The 19,696-nt window shown below is 40.3% G+C and overlaps 1 protein-coding gene across 2 annotated transcripts in view; it reads right to left on the reverse strand.

Annotated features, from left to right (window-relative positions):
• ATP8A2 (ATPase phospholipid transporting 8A2) overlaps window positions 1-19,696 on the reverse strand; it is a 291,601-nt gene that overhangs the window by 235,361 nt on the left and 36,544 nt on the right. For both annotated transcript variants that reach the window (XM_061992915.1, XM_061992924.1), the window contains 7 exons: window positions 18,713-18,788; window positions 10,804-10,909; window positions 9,392-9,474; window positions 7,669-7,718; window positions 5,537-5,606; window positions 3,712-3,796; window positions 2,304-2,443 (listed from right to left, as the gene is read on the reverse strand). In XM_061992915.1, the coding sequence (XP_061848899.1) occupies window positions 2,304-2,443; window positions 3,712-3,796; window positions 5,537-5,606; window positions 7,669-7,718; window positions 9,392-9,474; window positions 10,804-10,909; window positions 18,713-18,788 (610 nt within the window). The remainder of the gene's footprint in view (window positions 1-2,303; window positions 2,444-3,711; window positions 3,797-5,536; window positions 5,607-7,668; window positions 7,719-9,391; window positions 9,475-10,803; window positions 10,910-18,712; window positions 18,789-19,696) is intronic.

Below are 19,696 nucleotides of genomic sequence, written 5' to 3' on the forward strand. Positions count from 1 at the left end.
TGATACAAACTGCATTTAGTTATACTGTATCATTTCAGGAATTGAACAGAAAAAGTAACAGTTTCTATTCTCTTTAGGGACAACAGATATTCAAAACAAGTGAAAACAGATTAAGTGAACAGAAGTAGTTAGAGGAGAGTTGGTGATGTTCACCCTGGAGAAGGCAAGACTCTGGAGGAGTTTACTGTGGCCTTTCTTTTTATAAAGGCGGCTTCTAAAAGATGGAGAAAGATTGCCTGGCAAGACAAGGTGTAATTTTTTTTAACTGAGAGAGGGCCAATGTAGATGGGACAGAAAGAAGGGATTTTTTTCAATACAGGTGGTGAGGCGCTGGAACAGGTTGCCCAGAGAGGCCATGGATGCTTCATCCATGGAAATATTCAAGGCCAGGTTGGATGGAGCATTAAGCAACCTAATCTAGTGGAAGATGAACCTGACTATGACAGGTGGGTTGGAACAACATGGTCTTTAATGGTCCCTTCCAACCCAAACAATTCTAAGATTCAATAAAGAGGGCATCAGAGTAGCTCTTCGTTTCATGCATCTATGAATACATGAAGAACAATCAGGAAGTTATTCATACAGATGTGTCAACAGGCATTAGTTACAGATCTTGATAAAGCTCAAGTTCTGTCATGAGATACTCAGAGCTGGTAAAGACACAGAATTAATTTGCTTGAATACACTATAGCCTCCTGATGAAACATTAGCCCTACAGATGAAGAGATTTTAAGGTTAAAAATACAATCCAAGTGTGCAATTGTAGATTGCCTTTTATTCCCAAAATCAATTGTTCAGCAGTTAAACACCAAAGGGATCACAATTGCTGGTAGCTACTGTGCCCACAGGTGTACAGGTGGGGAAGTCAGTCAGAGTCTGTTTCCACATGTGCACCTGTAGTGTGATTCAGGGACCTCAACACTCGGACTGACAAAGTGTTCCCTCCACTCTCATTTAAGTTTAGATGAAAAACCGGTTTGTTGAAAGATATTCTATTTTATGTTACAAGCATGATTCAGTTGTCTAGAAAGAAATGCCTAGAGACCAGATAATTTAAGCTGGGAAACATCAGCTCTAAAAACAAAAAAATACCCTGACTGAAGTTTCAAGTGTAATCCCTTGCTCCTTGGTACAAGAAGCAAAAGACACAGCATCAAGAAAGGAATGCACTGGATATTTCTGACCAATATAGCACTAAGTCCAAAACTGCAATTCTACAAACCACTTATGAATTCCCTTTTTTAAAGACACTATATTGTGAAAAGAGGCAGAAAGTAGACAACCAAAAATGATATAATGTTTGAGAGCATGTTTTTAAGTAAGAGAATCAAACCACGTCCATTTTTCACCTCAGTGAAAACAGAAGAGTACAAAAGCACAGTTCACGATACAGAAAGCCAAAAGAAGCTATGCAAGTCTACAGATTTAAGGATTCAATAACCACACTGCTACAGACTGATCAACAGAAAGTAAGACTTTAGGTGTTACTTGAAAATAAAGACCTAATCTTCAGCTAAAGAGCTATTAAAGTTTTTTGTTACCCTATTTCATGTCCTAGTCTTGACCTCTTTCCCTCTTCTGCCTCAACCAACTTAAACAAGCAGCAGCACTCCAGAAATATTAATGAAAAAATTAATTCAAGTTCCAAGAGTGTTCTCAAGAAACCATTAAATGAGACCGAAACAATTGCAGCAAGGGAAACAGGAGAAAGACCAACAAGGTAGTGAAAAAAAATACTGTCTCTTACTGTTGACATCAACATTTCATTCAGTATGGAACTGGAGTGTTGCAAACTGGTATTCCATTATCTGCTTTCCCTTCCAAATTACTCAGTTCTGCCACTTGCATGGAGAGCAGCTTTTTGCCTTTTTTTCAATCCCTACCAACTACAAGCCTCATTGAATACTTCATTTTGTCTAACAACAGCATTCAAAAATCCTGAACTGTGACTGCTCTATGAAAAGGAACACATTTATCTTCATATCCTGGTATGTTGGAACTTGGTGCAACACAACAATTTTATACACCATCAATTTACATCAACCTTACACAGGACAGCAAGATGAAAGTGTGAGAAAAGTCTTACAAGTAGCAATAACCTTTTGGACAAGTTCATTTCCGATTCACAAATTACAACTTGAAAAGTCCGTGGACCAAACAGATTGACAATTAAAAACACCATTTCAATTACTTATTAATAGAATTAATAGTTTATTTTACTGTATGGAAGCCCAAATCCCATCAGAAAAGACACAAGTAAGGGAATCTATGTGATCATCCAACAAGTACCTTCTGTTTCTTACCTTCTCAATGATCTCATAGCATTCCTCCAGCTTCTGAGTTCTATCTTTCAGAACTGTACTAGATTCATTGTAGACATTCAGCCACTCTTGGTAAGAGTTTTCTGAGAGATCTGCGTAAGCAATGCACAAAGTCCTCAAACCTACAAAACAGAAAGTAGCCATTAAACAGTAAAACCACATTAAATATCAGCAAATTACTAATGCTTTAATGAATGCTCAACTCTAACCCTCTTACTGGAAACACAGGAGCTTTTAATATACACTGTTAAATGCTCAATTCCAGAAAAATCTCCCTGTATATTTTTAAGGCATCTGTGTTTCCACAAATGTAAAACAAAAGCCAGGCTCATTTAGGTTACTGACACTGGCGCAAATCAAAAGATGCCCAACTGGCACTGACTTCCCCACAATTTTCAGTTCTGCAATCAAGCCATACTGAAGCAACAAAAGTGTCATCTTTAATCTTTTTAGTTCAAGAAAGCAAGCTTGGCTTTAATGTGTTTTTGAAGACAACAAATTACAGAATAGGTTGCCTACTGCGATTAGAGATACCGTTTAAATATCCTGCATTGCCCACATCTTCTTTTAGAAAGGCTGTTTTCTCCTTCAGTGTATGCATGTAGCTCACGTGAATAATGAGAGTTACATACACACAAAGAAATAGAGAATAGTGTTTGTGAAGTATGAAAAGCATTTTATTAGGCCACTGACAGAAATTAACATACAGAAGTAATGATTTTTTTTCTATAGCATAAGCCAAGCAGAAAAGCACACATGCTGTAAAGCACAAAAGTTCTGTTACTGGGAATGTGGGAGTTTGCAAAAAACCCACACTTTTCCACTAAAGCTGAAGATAGCTTTCCAATTTAGGGAAAAAAACAACAACATTGGATCATGGTTGTACTATAATGCAAATATCTTATGCTAGTGCAAAAGAAGGAACAAAGCCAAGTACTTCCCTGAGAATGGAGACATTACATCCATAAAGGTATTACCAACAATGTCAGATCATGTGATCTGCCTTTGTCTTCCAGGCTTGTCAGCACATTCTGGTTATCACTCTGCTTCATAATGTCAGGGACTTGGCGTCCTGCTTCTGTTAGATTTCAGTAGTGATGGGGATTTTGAAAGGAAAAGATGAGGTTCTGGGTGCCCATGATGAAGGGAAAGGGTTTTACCTCCCAGAATACCTTAATTATATTTAAATTAGAGATGTTTTTACTAGTCTAAGTCAGATGACAAACTTACGTGGGCTTAGTATTATGCTAGAGTTGTTCATTTGCTAATTACACACTATTGAATTTATCTTCATAACCATCTTATTTGGTGCTGCAAAAGCTTAAGCAGTGAGGAACATATTGCAAGTGATTTGATAAATTGAGTTCTCAGGACATGCTCTTTCTCTTACCTTCTGTTGCAAAGTATTCAAGATGGCATAGTGTTTGCTCCATATACTGGGAATCTTTCGAAAGCCTCTCAAAAATTACATTATCCTATTAAAATCAAATTCATTACAACAGAATAAGTCTACATATGAAGTTTCCATTCGTTTATTTACAAGCTCAAGTGAAGTAACCCAAACGGATTCGCTAATATCAGAACCCCAAGACTGTATTTCAAGTAATATGTTTCAGACTCCAGTTTGAGTAAATAATCTCAGTTGTGCCCAGTGGTACAAGTACTGTACCCACTTCAAATGGAGACAAAAGTACACTCTGCCCTCCTTCCCTGTTCCATTAAAGTCCCCTTTACTGGGCAGTACAGACTACTCCTGTCTGAATTACTAAGCGCATATATGGATTTTCAGAAAAGTGTCTGGTCTTGTTCAGCACACATTGTAGATACATGCAGAAGAGCTTCTTGCAGTTTTTTCTAAGAAAGATTCCCATTGATGTTAAAAAAAATAAAAAGAAGGCAGGAACACTGATCACATTCTACCACAGAAATCTCTCAGAAATAACCTGCAGCAATCTTCTTGATCACTAAGTCAAAAAGTAACTGAAAAGGCCTAGATAACAGCTGCAATCAAAGTCCAGCATCATCACCTACATAAATGGAGTCTCTGGATTTTTCTCTGTAAGTACCAGAACAAGTTACTACACAAGTGTAAATTACAGAAGTCTCACCTTCACTCAAACACATACTGAGGCTATATCAACAGGTCTATATCTATCATTGATTCAAGAAAGGCATACAAAACTGAGTTATCTATGAAGGAAGCGACAAGACAGAAGATGACTATCAGAACATTGGAGAGTTCATGCAGAGCAGGCAGATAACTTACAATTTAGATGAGTGGTGGATGCATCTGTACATACATGGCAAAACATCAGATTACACTACACAATACAACCTTTTTGCTCTGTTGGACATCTGAGCCTGCTCATAAGGAAGACAGCAGGAATTTTTTTACTACAAACTCTCCTGTTCTCCATCTTTTCCACTGTCACACTTCAAAAATCAGTGTGAACTTCGGCACGGTATAAGGAAGAAGCAGCTGCAGATCCATGTGGTCTTACATAGGCATATAATTTAGATATACTGCAAAAGGACAGGGGGCTTAATTCACTATCACCACACCAGCATGAAGCCAGCATATCTTTACCAAATTAGGGGGGTTAAACTGAAGCAACAGGACAGTGCACCCAGACCTACACATCAGAACAAATTCAAGTAAAACAGATCCTTAACAGAAGTCAGAAATAGTTTTCCCTGTTACAAAAAGCCAACTTCATGATTTTCCATTGAAATTAGAACCACTCTCTGGCTGTGGCCAGGGCTAGTTTTGCATTCTTTGTACTTTGCTAAGTTATCATCAGTGAAGAAAGAAAGAACAACATGGTACAAGTCATGATGACAAATAACAGCAGGTGCAGAGATGCAAGACAGCCAGATCAAGAGCCAATCACCTGAGAACAGATTTTTATTACAGATTCAGATAAAAGCATTTAGTCCAGCTCCTAAACTGCTGCTGCACAGCTGGGTGAAATCCTAACTTGGCTTAAAGGGAACTGCTCCCATTAGTTGCAGCATTTCAGCTAGGTAATAGAAAGCCTAACTATCTTCCTGCCTGCAAAAAGAGTCAGAGGAGGTATTAAAGATCTCTTAAATCACTTGGCCTTGAACAGAAAGCCAACAAGTATTGTATGAGATTTGAGATGCCAGCATCAGCCACAGCTGTTACAACAATAACTGGTAGTATTCCGTGTCCATTAGGTAGTATAATTACTTACAGCTCCTTTGCAGTAGAGACGTAGCTGTCCTGCTGGAGTTCGAACAATCACTGACATTCTCTTCCTGTTGCTATTGGAAGAAAAATATTTCTTTTCATTACTCACAGTGATGAAGAGTAAGTCCTGTTCTAGCAGTGAATTTTCTTGCACATGCTTATTGTATCTGAGATTAAATGAGATGTTACTTAAGACTCTACAATTCTCAACAGCAAAGAAATATTCAGTTGCCCATTTCCAGCACCTGCCCTACACCTCCCACTGGCAAGCACTCAAACGTGAACACAAATGTGAGACAGGATCTTGAGAAAAGCAAGATGGCATAAAATCACCCTTGAAAGCAAAGTCACTTCTCAGCTTTTCCTTCTTCCTCAACCAAAATCGTTTTGGAGACCCAGACTATAAATTGACTCATTAGTGTTGAATATGTATTAATTACTGGTGTAAGAGATATTGAAATAACAACCCATTGACAAGGCCGCAAAATCACCACAGAAACAAGTCAAAAATGGTACAGACTAGCTCTTGACCTCCGCTACACATTGTTTGTATTACTCTACTTGGGTCAATATAGACCTTTCAAAGTCCCTTCCAACCACTGAGATTCTGTGAGTTGTGGTCATTGGCTACTCACAACTATTCTCTGCAATATCACTACAGTTAGGACTACATACAACAAAATCAGACCCTCTGAGGAGGGGAGCATATCAAGACGGTCAAGTTTGGGAGAGGTTTTTAAAATAATGGTAAATAATGCCATATTGTACACAGGAAGCAAATCAACTCAAGAGAATCCTTAAGAACCTTAGCTTCATATTCAAAAGGAATTTCTGTAAATTCTCTTTCTTAGAAAAAGAGGACTCAGAAGCATCTTCCCTCCTAATTCCTTTCTTGCCAGTATGTACAAACAGATCAGAGCACAGAGTGATCTTCCTCCTCCCTCCCTAGTTGCTCAGGGGTATCTAACACCTTTTCAGAGCTCAAGAACCATTTGTAACTAAGTAAGCTCCTGGCACATATGATCAGACAAAACCATCCTTTCTGAGGCTTTATGAAGTAAATTTGGAAGGACAGCACTTAATTATACCCAGAATTTCTGTAGCAAGCTAATAACGTGGGGAAACTTCCATGTGCTGTTTGAAATCTAATTATAGGAGCTCCCTCAGTGGTCAAGAAGGAAGTTGCTACACATAGGAAAAAAATTAAACCAGTATTTTCTACCAGCACTACATGTAGGCTACACATACTCCTGTCTATGGGCACCAGGGAATTGGCCAGCTAGTCAGAAACCCTGAAGAATTTTTCTAGCACCTTTTTAGATGTTCCCACAGTAGCCTGAGTAGTTACATTCTGAATGAAGAGGGGACAAGTAATCAAGAGCAATCTTCAACCAAGCAAGACACAAGTAAAGCTGCCTACTCAAATCTTCCCTGACTTCAGTTTTGCATACTACTCTAGACCAGAACCAGCCAACGGAGATGGCAAACAGCCCAGCTTCCAAGGCTTTAAGCCACAGTAAGAGTAGAAACAACAACAGAAATATCTGCAGACTAAGCACCGTGAAAACCAAGAGAATTTTATCAACTGACAAAGTAAAAGCACTTTTTATCATCTCCTGTGATTTAGAGGCTCAGTTCATCACAGGAAGCTTCCTGATATCCAGGCACTAACAAGCCTGACAAGTTAGGGGTGTTTGCAAAGTTTTGTTTTTCACAGATGGAGGGGTTCTTAAAAGTGGTACCAAAAAGCCCTCCAGCTGGAGATTCCACCAACTCAAAACCAAACAATTGACCAAAGCACTACAGAAGTGCAATCTCAATTTCAAAGCACATTCTTGAAGTAGACAAGTGGAAATCAATGAGGCACAGAGTGATATTTCCAGCGCAGAGACTTCTCAGGAAGCCACAGAGCTGAAGTGGCAAGGGAAAGCTTCATACTCACATGCCAATAAGCCCCAGTTTGTGAGAAACTATTTATTAGTCTTATACTGGAAACAGGAAGATGGAGAGGCAGGACAAAGCTAAGGTACTCCAGCCTTTCTACAGCATCAGCTTAACCTTCTTTTTTCTAGATAACACATTTACAAAAATGGTTTTCTTGTCCCCCTGCATTTAGTATATTAGAGGAACGCTTACCTGGAAAATTCCAGCACGTTAAGAATTTCAAAGGTTTTTTCTTTTCCCAGCTGCGAACGAAAGCATGTACTATTATAAAGATAACCTGCAATAAATTCTCATTTGTGTAGAGATGATAGTGGTTGAAGCACCTTTGTTTATGCGTCCCAGTAGTAATGAACTGTGGCACTAGCTCCCTCTCCTGGTACAAGTCCTGAAGAACTCTATTTAATAAAGAAGGTATTCTAATCCCAAACGCCTGGAACTGCAGCATCCTCAGTTTACTACTTCTACACCATTTCAAGGAACTACTCTCTTACTCTAGAAGGATAACTTCCTAAGTATGTTTAAGCTGCATATTTACTTAACAACTATTAACCAAAAGACATTTTACAGTCTGTGAGCATTACTCCAAGTTAAACATGCCTCCAGATTTAACACTAAAAAAACTTTTGTTTGAACTGCCTTGATATTTCTTTTATATGAGTTTACAAACAATAGATTTTTCTATATGGAAAAAATGGTTAACTGAGGAGTTACTCCTGTTCATCAACAACATTTGCTGGTGTTGATTATGATCAATCCAAAGAAGAAAAAGGATTTAAAAATGCTTTGTCTTTGCTGTTCCTGTTACCTAACAAATAGAAGGAGCAGTGTGAGTTACTGAAGCCTCAGAACTCCAGTTGTATTCGTAGAACATGGTCCAAAGAACAGCTGTAGCAAAATCCATTCACAGTACAGTATTATGTCCTATGAGGCATATGTCAATTCATCAATAGTCCCAAAACCCAAAGCCATCTCCAACCCATGTTACATACACTGACACAGATGTTAGCAATGAGGAGAAACAGGGACCTCTGAGAGTCACAGCTCTTGGTGCCTGCTATAAACTGACCATGATCCCAGCTTGTCTTACATATTAGGAGTATAAAACTAAGTCAGGTGGGCCTGGTTCTTCCTGTGGAACAAAGAGCAGCCTAGACAGCTGCAGATGACACTGCTCATTCTAAGCTCTTCCCCTTGAACTAAGCTGTTTTCCGAGCAGCTGTAAAAGTTTGTGACAAGTCCTAGAAAGATATACGTTAAGTGCTTAGCTTGGCAGTGTTCCACAAAATCTCAAAGTGAGTGCACCTGCGAGGAAGGACAAAATACATCCATTGTTCTTAACAAGCACTCTACTACATATTTCAGAAACACAAGTTGTGATCTTAGGTGCACCCATGTAAATCCAGAGCCACTTAAGCTTAGACTATAGCTTAAGTCAGGATGTGACTCCATGAGTTGGAGGCTTCCCTTTGTCAACTCCAATCTGTTAACTACACACCCCTGCATACTGAGCCTTTTAAGCAGATGCATCTTCTATAGATCTTAACAGGAAAAAATCCATTTCAATACAAGACATCAAGCATTTAGAAGCACAACAGGCATCAAATATAATAGAAAAATCTCTCAGACATGTGCTTCCTTCTGATGTCCAATGTGCTCATCTGTACTTCCCAGACATGGGAAATATTCCTCAGGTACAACTGCTGTCATTTCCCATATAATCTTGCAACTTCCTATGGCTCATGTCATGAAGAAAGGCAGACAACTTAGCATCCAAGAATACTTTAAGACAAGTTCTTCCAGTCTGTGAAAGCTTTTTTGCTTAAAAGCTCTGTAAAGAATCCACAAAGAGTACAAAGGAGATACTTTTGCTCTGCTTGAGCTTGGCTGTCTGGGCCATGCACATCCCCCCACTTACCGCATCAATGATAACTGAATGTGGAGTCCGTCCTGTGAAGACGTAACCAAGTTTTTTTGCTCCTTTCACTAATGCCCCTTCATCTGCCAACACAAAAAAAAGCTTAAGTTTAATCTGATACTTAGAAGAAGCCTGTAAAGCCCATATTTGAATACACTGCCAAAACAAAGACTTTCCCCCATGTCCTCCCACATCTGTAGGGCTGCCACAATAGCTCTGCACACACTTCCACAAGAAGTCCTACAAAGGCCACATAACATCAACTACACAAACCTCATACTCAATCTGCATAAAACATTCTGTAACTACTGAAGCATTAAACTCTATTGTTGTGGAGGTGTCACACTTCTCTACATGAAACACCTGTTCTGAAAGCAAGATCAAAGCTGCATTACTCCGAATTCCTACAACACACGTTTAATCTATTTCCCGATATAAAAGCACTAAGTTTAGGTGCTATAGAAATAAGTACAGCATTTTTATCTGGAGACTGAACTGGGCAGTGTCATTAAGAGCTCAAATAACTGAACTGAAATCAGAGGCAATACTTTGACCTCTTGTATGTAGTTACACAGTCCCATTAAGGAGCATTAAGTACAACCACCATCCAAGATAATTTAGTGTGCACCTCAAGCAACCCTAATGGATGTACAGCTCCCCTGGTCTCGCCATGGTTCATCAACACTGTGACTAATGTTGCCTTACATGGGCTGTTTATTCTACTCTTCAGACATTTTAAGACAAATCAAAGAGCTGCTGCTTTATTACACAATACATCACTACAATTACTCCAGATACATCCATAGAAATGCAGATAAATCTTATGTGGACCAGGGCTCTACTATTCTGCATTTTGGCCCTGCCCATCTCTTTCAGTACCAATGTGCTGCCTGGAAAAAGGAATAAATAGGTGAAGGGTAGATCCAAACACGGCTAAGACACTGCCCTTTGTTGTATTATGTCACATATCAGCATCTTGTACAAAGCAACATGGGAAGCTACTACATCAAGAAAAACAGTTTGCATTCAAACAGAGCAAGTAACTGTTTATGTAGAAACAAACCAGAACTTCCATAGGTCAACTCTATGTAGGGAAGCAAAGTGACTCAAACTTTTACTTTTGCTTTTCATCTCTGCAGAAGCAAGCCAGACAAAGTCTCATGAGAGCAAGAGACATCATAAGCCAACCCTAGCTCTGAAAAAACATCATGAACTCTGCCGTTTTGTATGAGGCATTCAAAAGCAGTGTGCACTTGTAACAGAAGATACCAGATGTACTGCTAATATGATGGAAGACATTCTACTTTTAAATCAACAGAATTTCCAGAAATTTCTTGACCTCCCTTTCATCTCCCTCCAGCCAATTCTACTCCCTCACTCCTTCCCTCTCCAAAAAGAGAGCAACAACCAACCTGGAGAAGAGGCCTGGTAGATTATTGTATTTCCTTGTCTCTCAGGAACAACAGTATGACACACAGCCAGTAGAGTGAGGAACTCCTGTATGTGCACAGCGCTGGGCTAGAAAGAGCATCAGGAGAGTTAGGTTCAGTATTACACACAGAGGCAGGTGCTCACCAGCCTAAGACCACCTCTTGGGTATCACAGACAAAAAAAAATATTCTGTTCTCCATTCTACTGATCATCTTGGTCCCAGAACAAGACAGCACAGCAACCAAACCAGAACTGAATTCATTGCAGCTGTACCCCTAGTGATGAAAATTCAGAGCTGATAGCAGCTGATTAGCCAGTAAAAGGAAACATCTTGTGCCCTTACACAGCAGAACATCATCCAGCCACACAGAATTCTGATCCATGGTCCCTTCATGTTCAGCATCATGAGAACACTCAACGTAAAACACACTTCAGAGACTGCACAGTCACCAGCCCTCACATAAAGAGACATCAAGTCTACAACTCAAAGATCCTATGAGGCTAAAATCACAGGCCTCTGCTTGGCAAATTCTGGCTACTGTAGCTATAACAACTTGAAATGTCTAAACCCGTGCCAGGGAAGGTTTAGACTGGAGATTAGGAAGAACTTTTTCACTGAGAGGGTGGGTTAGACACTGGCACAGGCTGCCCAGGGAGGTGGTGGAGTCCCCATCCCTGGAGATATTGCAAAGCAGTTTAGATGAGGTGCTGAGGGACACGATTTAGTGGTGGACTTAGAGTCCAACCACTAACCTCAAACTACCATCTTAAAGGTCTTTTCCAAAAGAAATGATTCTATGATTCTGTGAAATAGAGTCCTCCATCCTACTTTTCCCTCCCTTCTGCCCCTGCTTCTGGCATAGCATTTCAATGTGTCAGGAATGGCATTCAGCTGCCCAGCTCACTACTTGCCATCCTAACTTTATTCACGGTTCATACAGGCCTTTAAGACACTTGGCTTAAACAGCTGAAGTGAACACATGCTCCCCTTCACCAACTCTGCTAGATCTGTAACATACACAGTTGGTAGCATCAAAATCTTACATCACAGCCATCATTTTCTCAGTGACTGAGTCAGATATGAATTTAGCAGTTCTATCTTTGCAGGAAGCCTTACTTGACTTGGTGAACTCTCACAAAATTTTTCCATGTGAAACAACCTTCTAGTTCCCAAAGTTTCCATTAGCAAAGTGTATTTTACATACGTTCTGTCTTAGCCACTGTGTCATAGCCACTACAAAATCAAGAACACTACGGGAGTTGTTAGGCCAAAACCCTACTGCAGTAATATTAAAACCAAGATCAGATGGACAAGAATCCTACAAGATTCTAGCAATAGGATACAAGTTGTTTTGAACAACTAAAATATGCTTCCACACAATTTTTTATTGCTAGGATACATCAGAAAGTGACACCACAGAAAAAAGGCTACAATGTTCAAACAAAACATTTTCAAGTGAAAACTATATGCCACCAAAAATTCTTATGTGAAAGACTTATTACATGTGTTTTTCTAAGAGCATATACAACACTACTATCTAAAATGCAGCACACAGTTATTTTATAAAACTCTTGAATCATATAGAACTACTGAGACATTAAAGACACCTCTGTTTCCTACTCAGAGGGCCAGTTAAAATGGAAGTTCACACAACTTGGCCTGCAGCATTCACAACTGACTCTCAAACGTGGTAATGCTCCTCTCCTCAAGCCAAGCTATCTGATTAAAGTAAAAAAAAGGTTTTGTTCTATCTTAAGTCCTATTTTTGGGACAAGATCCAGAACAGAGGAAAACTGCTGAGTTGTTTTCTTCCATGTAGTGCACATATTGTACTTGTAGAAGAGGAAAATGCACGGGAAAAGCAAGGTTAAAGTAGTAGGAAGTAAATTACTACAAAAGCCACAAAACAATGTCTGCTGGCAAATGTCATTAACAAAAAGTAAACACATTTGATAAGAGATATGGAAACACTAAAGATCCAACACTATTCCTCTTACTTCATGTACTTTGTCATGAATATTTTGGAAGTAACTTTCACACATGACCTTGATCTTTGCATACTGAAAATTCCAAATTATACAGTCAAACCAGTAAAATAACAACAAGTTGTAGCTTTTGACATGCTGGAGTGCACATGCTGTGTTCAAGAAAATCAAGAGATGGAATATCATCAGAAAGTAATGTGCAAAATGTTAAGTCCACAGCAAACCACTGATCAGGAGGTTACTGCTGCTCCATTATTCCCAGTGAAAGCAATGAAAGTCTTCTGTATCACAAAATGCACAGTCTGACATATTCTCATTTCAGCATCTATTGCTGCAGACCTTTGATGTCCTCCTTGCATGTGTATCACCTAGCCCCTTACATGCTTTCAAATTATGTGTTCTATCAGCTGGAAACAACTTGTCTCCAGCAGTGTCAGACTTAATCCTTCCTATGTGCATATTTCTGCTTTCAAGCCAGCAATGTAATTTGTTGCTGTCTTGATATTTTCACAGCTCACAGTGTATTACATGGCAATCTTCCAATTCTATAGCAAGAGATCACCAGAGGCCCATCTTATCACATCAGCTCCTCCACACAGCTGTCATTTGTTTCCTTTCTATATTGTTCCAGCACTGACACAAAATTTGTTGCACTGGCATGAATCAGGATAGACCATTCTAATTCCAACTTGAGAGCTGTGAACAGAAAACCTATTAATAGCTTCTGTGGTGATACATCCCTTGCAACATGTCAAGCCGTACCCTAGTGTAAGACTCCAGTCCCACTGGTTAACTGATTCTGCTGTATTACTTTCTCCTCTATTAAATAAAGAATCTGCATTTTATTACTCAAATGTTTACTAATGGTCTTTGTGTGATACTCATTGCCCGTCTGTTTGTTAAACTCAGCTTATTTCTTCCCATCCCATTTTTTTCCTATTTCTCTGAAGCAGAAACAAAGTTTGCATAGTTTCGTCTCTTGTTCATCTGTCCACAGATAGCTCTCATTCTAAGTGCCTTTTCCTCAAATTATCTTTTCCTCTGTGTCAACAGCTCTGGGTGAAAGCTATTCCTTCTCTTTCTCTGTCTTTTTGAAAGATCTGGGGAACCCACAGTGTACAATCACCTACACCAGCAATATATTCTGGTACATATATTTCAGGTACAGATTCAAACAAAATGTTAACCAGTATTTGAATATAAATAGACACAAAAGCCACTGAAATACAGCCTATCATTAAAGATACTGCCTTATACTTGAAATGTACACAACTCCCATGCACATAAGGGCAAAATCATAACAAGGACAAATATTTCTTAGCAAGCGATAACAATTTAATTGTCAGCTGTAAAATGGTGTGTTCTGACAGTTTTCAGGCAACAGTTACTTTCTGAACTAAAGACTCCCAGAGGTTCTCACCACCTGAATCTATGTTCCCCTACTGTATTCTCAGTTCCAGTTTTCCATTCTGGTAGTGATATGCTCTTCTTGTTCTGTTTTTCTAAGGAATTAACAATCAGCTCACAATAGCAGTCATTTCAACAAAGCCTGGTGGGATAAAAGCCTCAGTTCCCACATGCTTCACAAAGTAAGCAGACATGTTGGAGATCTAAATGAACACTTTCACTGAGGTAAATGCCCAACATGAGTACAACACTTAACTGTTCTGCCTGGCCAGCTGTTTAATCATTCTTATACTCACTGAATCAATTCATGAATCTGTAGCTATATAATATGCTTGCTGCTTCTTGCCCAACCGGTAATTTGCAGGCCACAAACCAGAGTTCATGTGCAGACTGGAATTAGTAGAGGAAGTTCAGAGAGAACCCAGGAGATAATAGAGAAGTCAAGGATGAGATCCAAGTTTATTAGTACTTCCACTTCTTGATCTCCTTCCCTGCACTCCTATCATCAGGGTAAAAAAAAATAACCCCACACCAAACAGGCTTGAGTCTCCATGGTGAGCTTATTCACAGCACATGTGAAACTCTCAGGCACCAAGATGAAGACCATCTAGCATACTCACCAAATCAACTTTTTGGAAACAACTCATCTTTTCTTAGTCTAATAAGAATTTATACCATTTACTATAGAAACAAGCCAACATCATACTCTTGGCACTGTTGCAGGGTTCATCCAACAGAAGCTGTTATGAAGAAAAAGCAGAGGCCGATTAACCTAGGTACTTTCTTCCACATTAAAATCTCAGAGAAGCCAAGAGAAACCTCCACATGTTTCCAAGACAAGTTATTTTTCCTTGGAACACTTCCTGGAGGGCAATAATTCTCTGTTACTCTAGAGTGGACCTGGCCATCAGTCAATTTATACACACCAGTGGCCCAGAAGAGCTATGAAATTTAAAGGCGATGCAGGATGCTAAAAATCTTCCTAGCAGATGGAGGACTGTCTCATGAGGACAAGTACATTATTATTTATTTTCAGCCTGGAAATAAAGTTACTTGGCACTGAGACAGTGCTAAACTAACACTTGTGACAGGACTGCAAAAATTAAAATCTTTAAGATCAGTGCAATGAGCACTTATTGAGTGTAGGTGAGAGAGTACATGGACAACTGCAGCTGCAAAAGGACAAAGGTTTAAAGGGACTTCATTGCCCAGCTAAGTACAGCACTATCTGATCTCACAGGGCAACTTGTGCTAAGAACACTGCAGTTTTATCACCTCCTTTCAAGAAATGAGTAAAGATTGTCAGATGGGTAAATGGCATTTGCAGCTAACTACTAGCTATGAAAACTATCACAGTAAGGAGTTTCCGGTAAAAAGAAGCAGTGTACACACTCTAAAAGTTGATCTAATTAAAAAAGCTAATGGGCTAGACACATGACTCCTCCCTCTCCCACTATCCTAGCATCCAGTCCTCATCTCACTCATACAGTTTGACAAATGTATCTGAACTTCCATGGTGAGTTGACCCTGGCTGGATGCCAGGGTTCCAGCACAGCTGCTCTATCACTCCTCAGCTGGACAAAGGAGAGATAATACAACAAAAGGCTTACAGGTCAAGATAAGGACAGACAGATCACTCAGCAATTAACTGTCACAGGAAAAGCAGACTCAACCTGGGGGAAAAATTCATTATCAATCAAATTAGAGTAGGGTAATGAGATAAAAACAAATTTTCAGAACAACTTCTCCTGAACCCTCACTTCTCAGACTGAACTTCACTCCTGATTTTCTCTGCCTCCTCCTCCCTTCCAGTCACATACAGGTAACAGAGAATGGCAGTTCATCACAACTTGTCTATGCCACTCCTTCCTCTCAGGGGGAAAGCTCCTCACACTCCTGTCTCCCATAGGCTACAGTCCTTCACAAACTGCCCCAGCATGGTCCCTTCCATGGGGGCAGAACAGTCCTTGAGGCACAGACTGCTCCAGCATAGGTCTCCTCTGAGGTCACACACCCTGACAGAAAGCTTGAGCTCCCTTCTCCATGGGTTCTCAGGTCTTGTCAGGAGCCTGCTCCAGCATGGACTTCCTACAAGGCCACAGTCTCCCTCAGGCATCCACACTCTCTGGTGTGGAGTTCTCCCCAGGCTGCAGGTGGGTCTCTGCTCTCCCATGGTCTCCATGACTGCAGGGGCAGAGCCTCACCATGGGCTGCAGGGGACCCTCTGCTCCAGTGCTTGGGCACCTCCTCCACTCCTTCCTCACTGGTCTTGGTGTCTCTGAAGCTGCTGTTCTCCCTTTCTTGCTCTCCAGCTAACATTCTGCAGGGTTTGGGTTTTTTTTTAATACATTATCCCAGAGGTGTTACCAATGTTGTGCTGACGGGCTCAGCCTGTGCTAGCAGTGGATTCATGTCGTAGCCAAGTGGCAGTGGCACTGGCCCTGGCCCTGTCAGATACAGAGAAAGCTTCTAGTAATGTCCCACAAAGACTATTCCCGTAGCTCTCTTCCTACCAAAATCTTGCTATACAAATCCAGTACAACTTCCTAATCCAAAAGTCACACACAGTCCTCACATGGTCGTGTCTTGTGTTAAACCATCACTTGTCAGCAGGTGGCATCCACCCCTCCAGTACAGTCAGGCTCCAAAAGATAGCTTTGGCTTTAAATCTTATCAGCCAGAAGTTACTCCACTAATTGACTGAGGGCTGAGTTCACACAGTGTGCTCTGCCCAACAGTCAATTGAGCAATGACAACACTACTTATCTGTTCAAATTGCCAGCAGGAAGAAAGTTTTACACATCAGGGTTTACCATGTGAACAGAGACTTCAGTCTGACCTGTCTAGACTGACACAGAAGGAAGCTACCAAAATCCTTTATTTGTCTGCTAGAACAGAAAATATTCCTTCCATCTCCCCAGGTAGAAGCTCTACCCAGAGAATATAAAAGAACTAGCAGTATCCCAAAGTTAGAGCCAACTCAAGGCTAGATGAGAAACTACATCTCATGGTCTGTTTGATACATGTCCCTCCTGCTGAGTTTATTAAAATGTACCAAAGCATTTTTCTGTACAGATGCCTAAAGCCAGAGCCAGTGAGGAAGAGCTCAAACACACTTCAGTTGTAGCCTACACCTAAACAAGCAGCCTTCCATTCAGGAATACCTGGAGTCAGCAACTGCCTTAAGCCATACAACTGTAGCTATATATAAATAAAGAGAACACAGCAGACCAAGAGGCAAACCGAATACTAGCTGCAAGTGACAATGCAATCTCAAGTCCTTCCAGGACAGATGACTATGAACACCACACAGGAAACCAGTACATGGTACTGGCAGGGTGTCCATCCTGAAGGTTACAGCACAGGAGCCATATTCAGGCTCCCTCACACCAGGGACTATGTAGTGACACACAAAGTAATTAAATACTCCTTCAGGCCTTCTACTATGCTGCATTTCAGCTTCTTAAGTACTGTCAAGCAAAACATAAAACAGAGTTCTGCTGGACACAAACAGTATGTTGTAACTACATTTTAGATGCTCACACTGAACTCTCAGCCCAGTTGCAGAAACTACACAAAGGAATGCAATCTGCAGATGGACCTAGTTATTCAGATTTGCACTTGTCAATGCCCAGATCCCCTAAGATAGCTTCTGCAGAGTAGAAAGGACAAATTCTTTCACTGAGAGGGCTGTTAGATACTGGAACAAGCTACCCAGTGAGATAGTAGAGTCACTATCCCTGGAGATACTTAGAAGCCATGTAGATGAAGTGCCAAGGGACATGGTTTAGCGGTGAGCTTGGCAGTGTAAGATTAGTGGTTGGATTCCAATCTTAAACGTCTTTTCCAACCAAGATGACTCTGTGATTCTATGTTTTTCACAACTGACTGAAATTGTCTGGTGCCCAGTCACACACTCCATAGATGCACAGTTACTGAATAAACTATGAACTGATACTCTCCTAAGGACTATGTCCCTTTGGGACACAATCAAGTAGGCTAAGATTGCTAAGCCCCAGGCTAAACTTAAGCTTGCCATCAAGTTTGATCTCTTACAGCCTTTACAGAACTAGTATTGCCAACATTTGTAGTATTTAAAGAAAGTCTCACACCAGAACCACTTCGCCGTGTTCTGGACTGCTGTTAAGAAGAGTACTTTAACAGTAGGGATATCTGAATACTCCAATCAGTTTTTCAATTAAAGAACTGCACTCTCTGCCACCATTTGCTACAAGACATTACCTTCCACATACACTAGCACATACAAAGCTGTTACACAGCTAGCTGGTACCTATACCCATCTCATGGTTTAAATAGCAAGACAAGTGGCCAGAAAGGGGTTAGAGGAGTATTTTATTTGCCTTCTCCCCACTCCTTGGTTGCATTACACACCCATAGAGTAGACTTCATCACACAAGTAGATTTGCTTAGCACTCAATTTCATAAAGACCTAGAATGGGGTGTTTAGCAGACACGATACTCAGTGAATCAACTTACATGGTCATTTTCCATGTTTTGCAGCAGTCTTGGGTCATCAAATTCACACGATTCACTGGTGGAAGGAGGTAGCTGGCTGAAGAGCAAGACATGCATATTCAAACATAATAGTGTCAAGATTTCCCATCTTCCTACTTTATTCATTTCATTGAGAAGCAAAGGAAACACAAGATTCCACTGTCTTTGAAAACTATTGGGAAAAGGTCAAAAGATCAATTTACTAATGTACCAAGTGCTGAAAATGAGCTATAATTACTTTACACCACCAGAAAGAAACCCAAAATAGTTATGGTTCAAAGTATATTTGAGAAGGCTGAAGTGTCAACACACTACCTAGGGGCAGATGTAGCAGAAGCAGCTTTCAGGTGTACTTAAAATATGCTGATTTCAAGGCAACTTCATTTTAAGATAGGTTAAAGGTCACTATCCCTAAGCTCCCTCTCTAGCCAACAGGGTCTGCTTGAAGTTGATCCCTGGTGGATTTTAAGGTTGTGTACTCCAAGTTACTACCAGTATGAAATTCTCCCACAGAAGTGACTAGAAAAATAAGTGTACAAGGAGACAAGACGGCAACGAGGAAACAGCACATACTGGAAGAAAAAGAGGCATCCACAGAAATTGCACCTCAGCTTACGTACCAATATACCATCATATCAAATCACCTTCATAAAAGGTTCATTACAATGAGATAGACTAGTAGAGTGGGTGACAGCACTCAGTATCTACCTCTTTCTTTGGGGGGAACTCACTTCTTACCTATATTGGCCAAAGCCCCATCAGCCTTGTTTGGCTCTTCTCCCCTTCCTATTAATCTGAACATGTTATAGTGACACCTGCATTAACACATGTAGGTTTTCACTCCTTTCTGTAACATGGTTCAGACTCATCACCTCTGTTCAATTACAGCTCTGAATAAGAGTGAGCAGTTCTTTTGACAAGAGACTTCCATATCAGACTTTTCCCAGGTTTAAGCATTAAAACATG

Source organism: Colius striatus, chromosome 1 (genome assembly GCF_028858725.1).
Source record: "Colius striatus isolate bColStr4 chromosome 1, bColStr4.1.hap1, whole genome shotgun sequence".
NCBI lineage: Eukaryota > Metazoa > Chordata > Aves > Coliiformes > Coliidae > Colius > Colius striatus.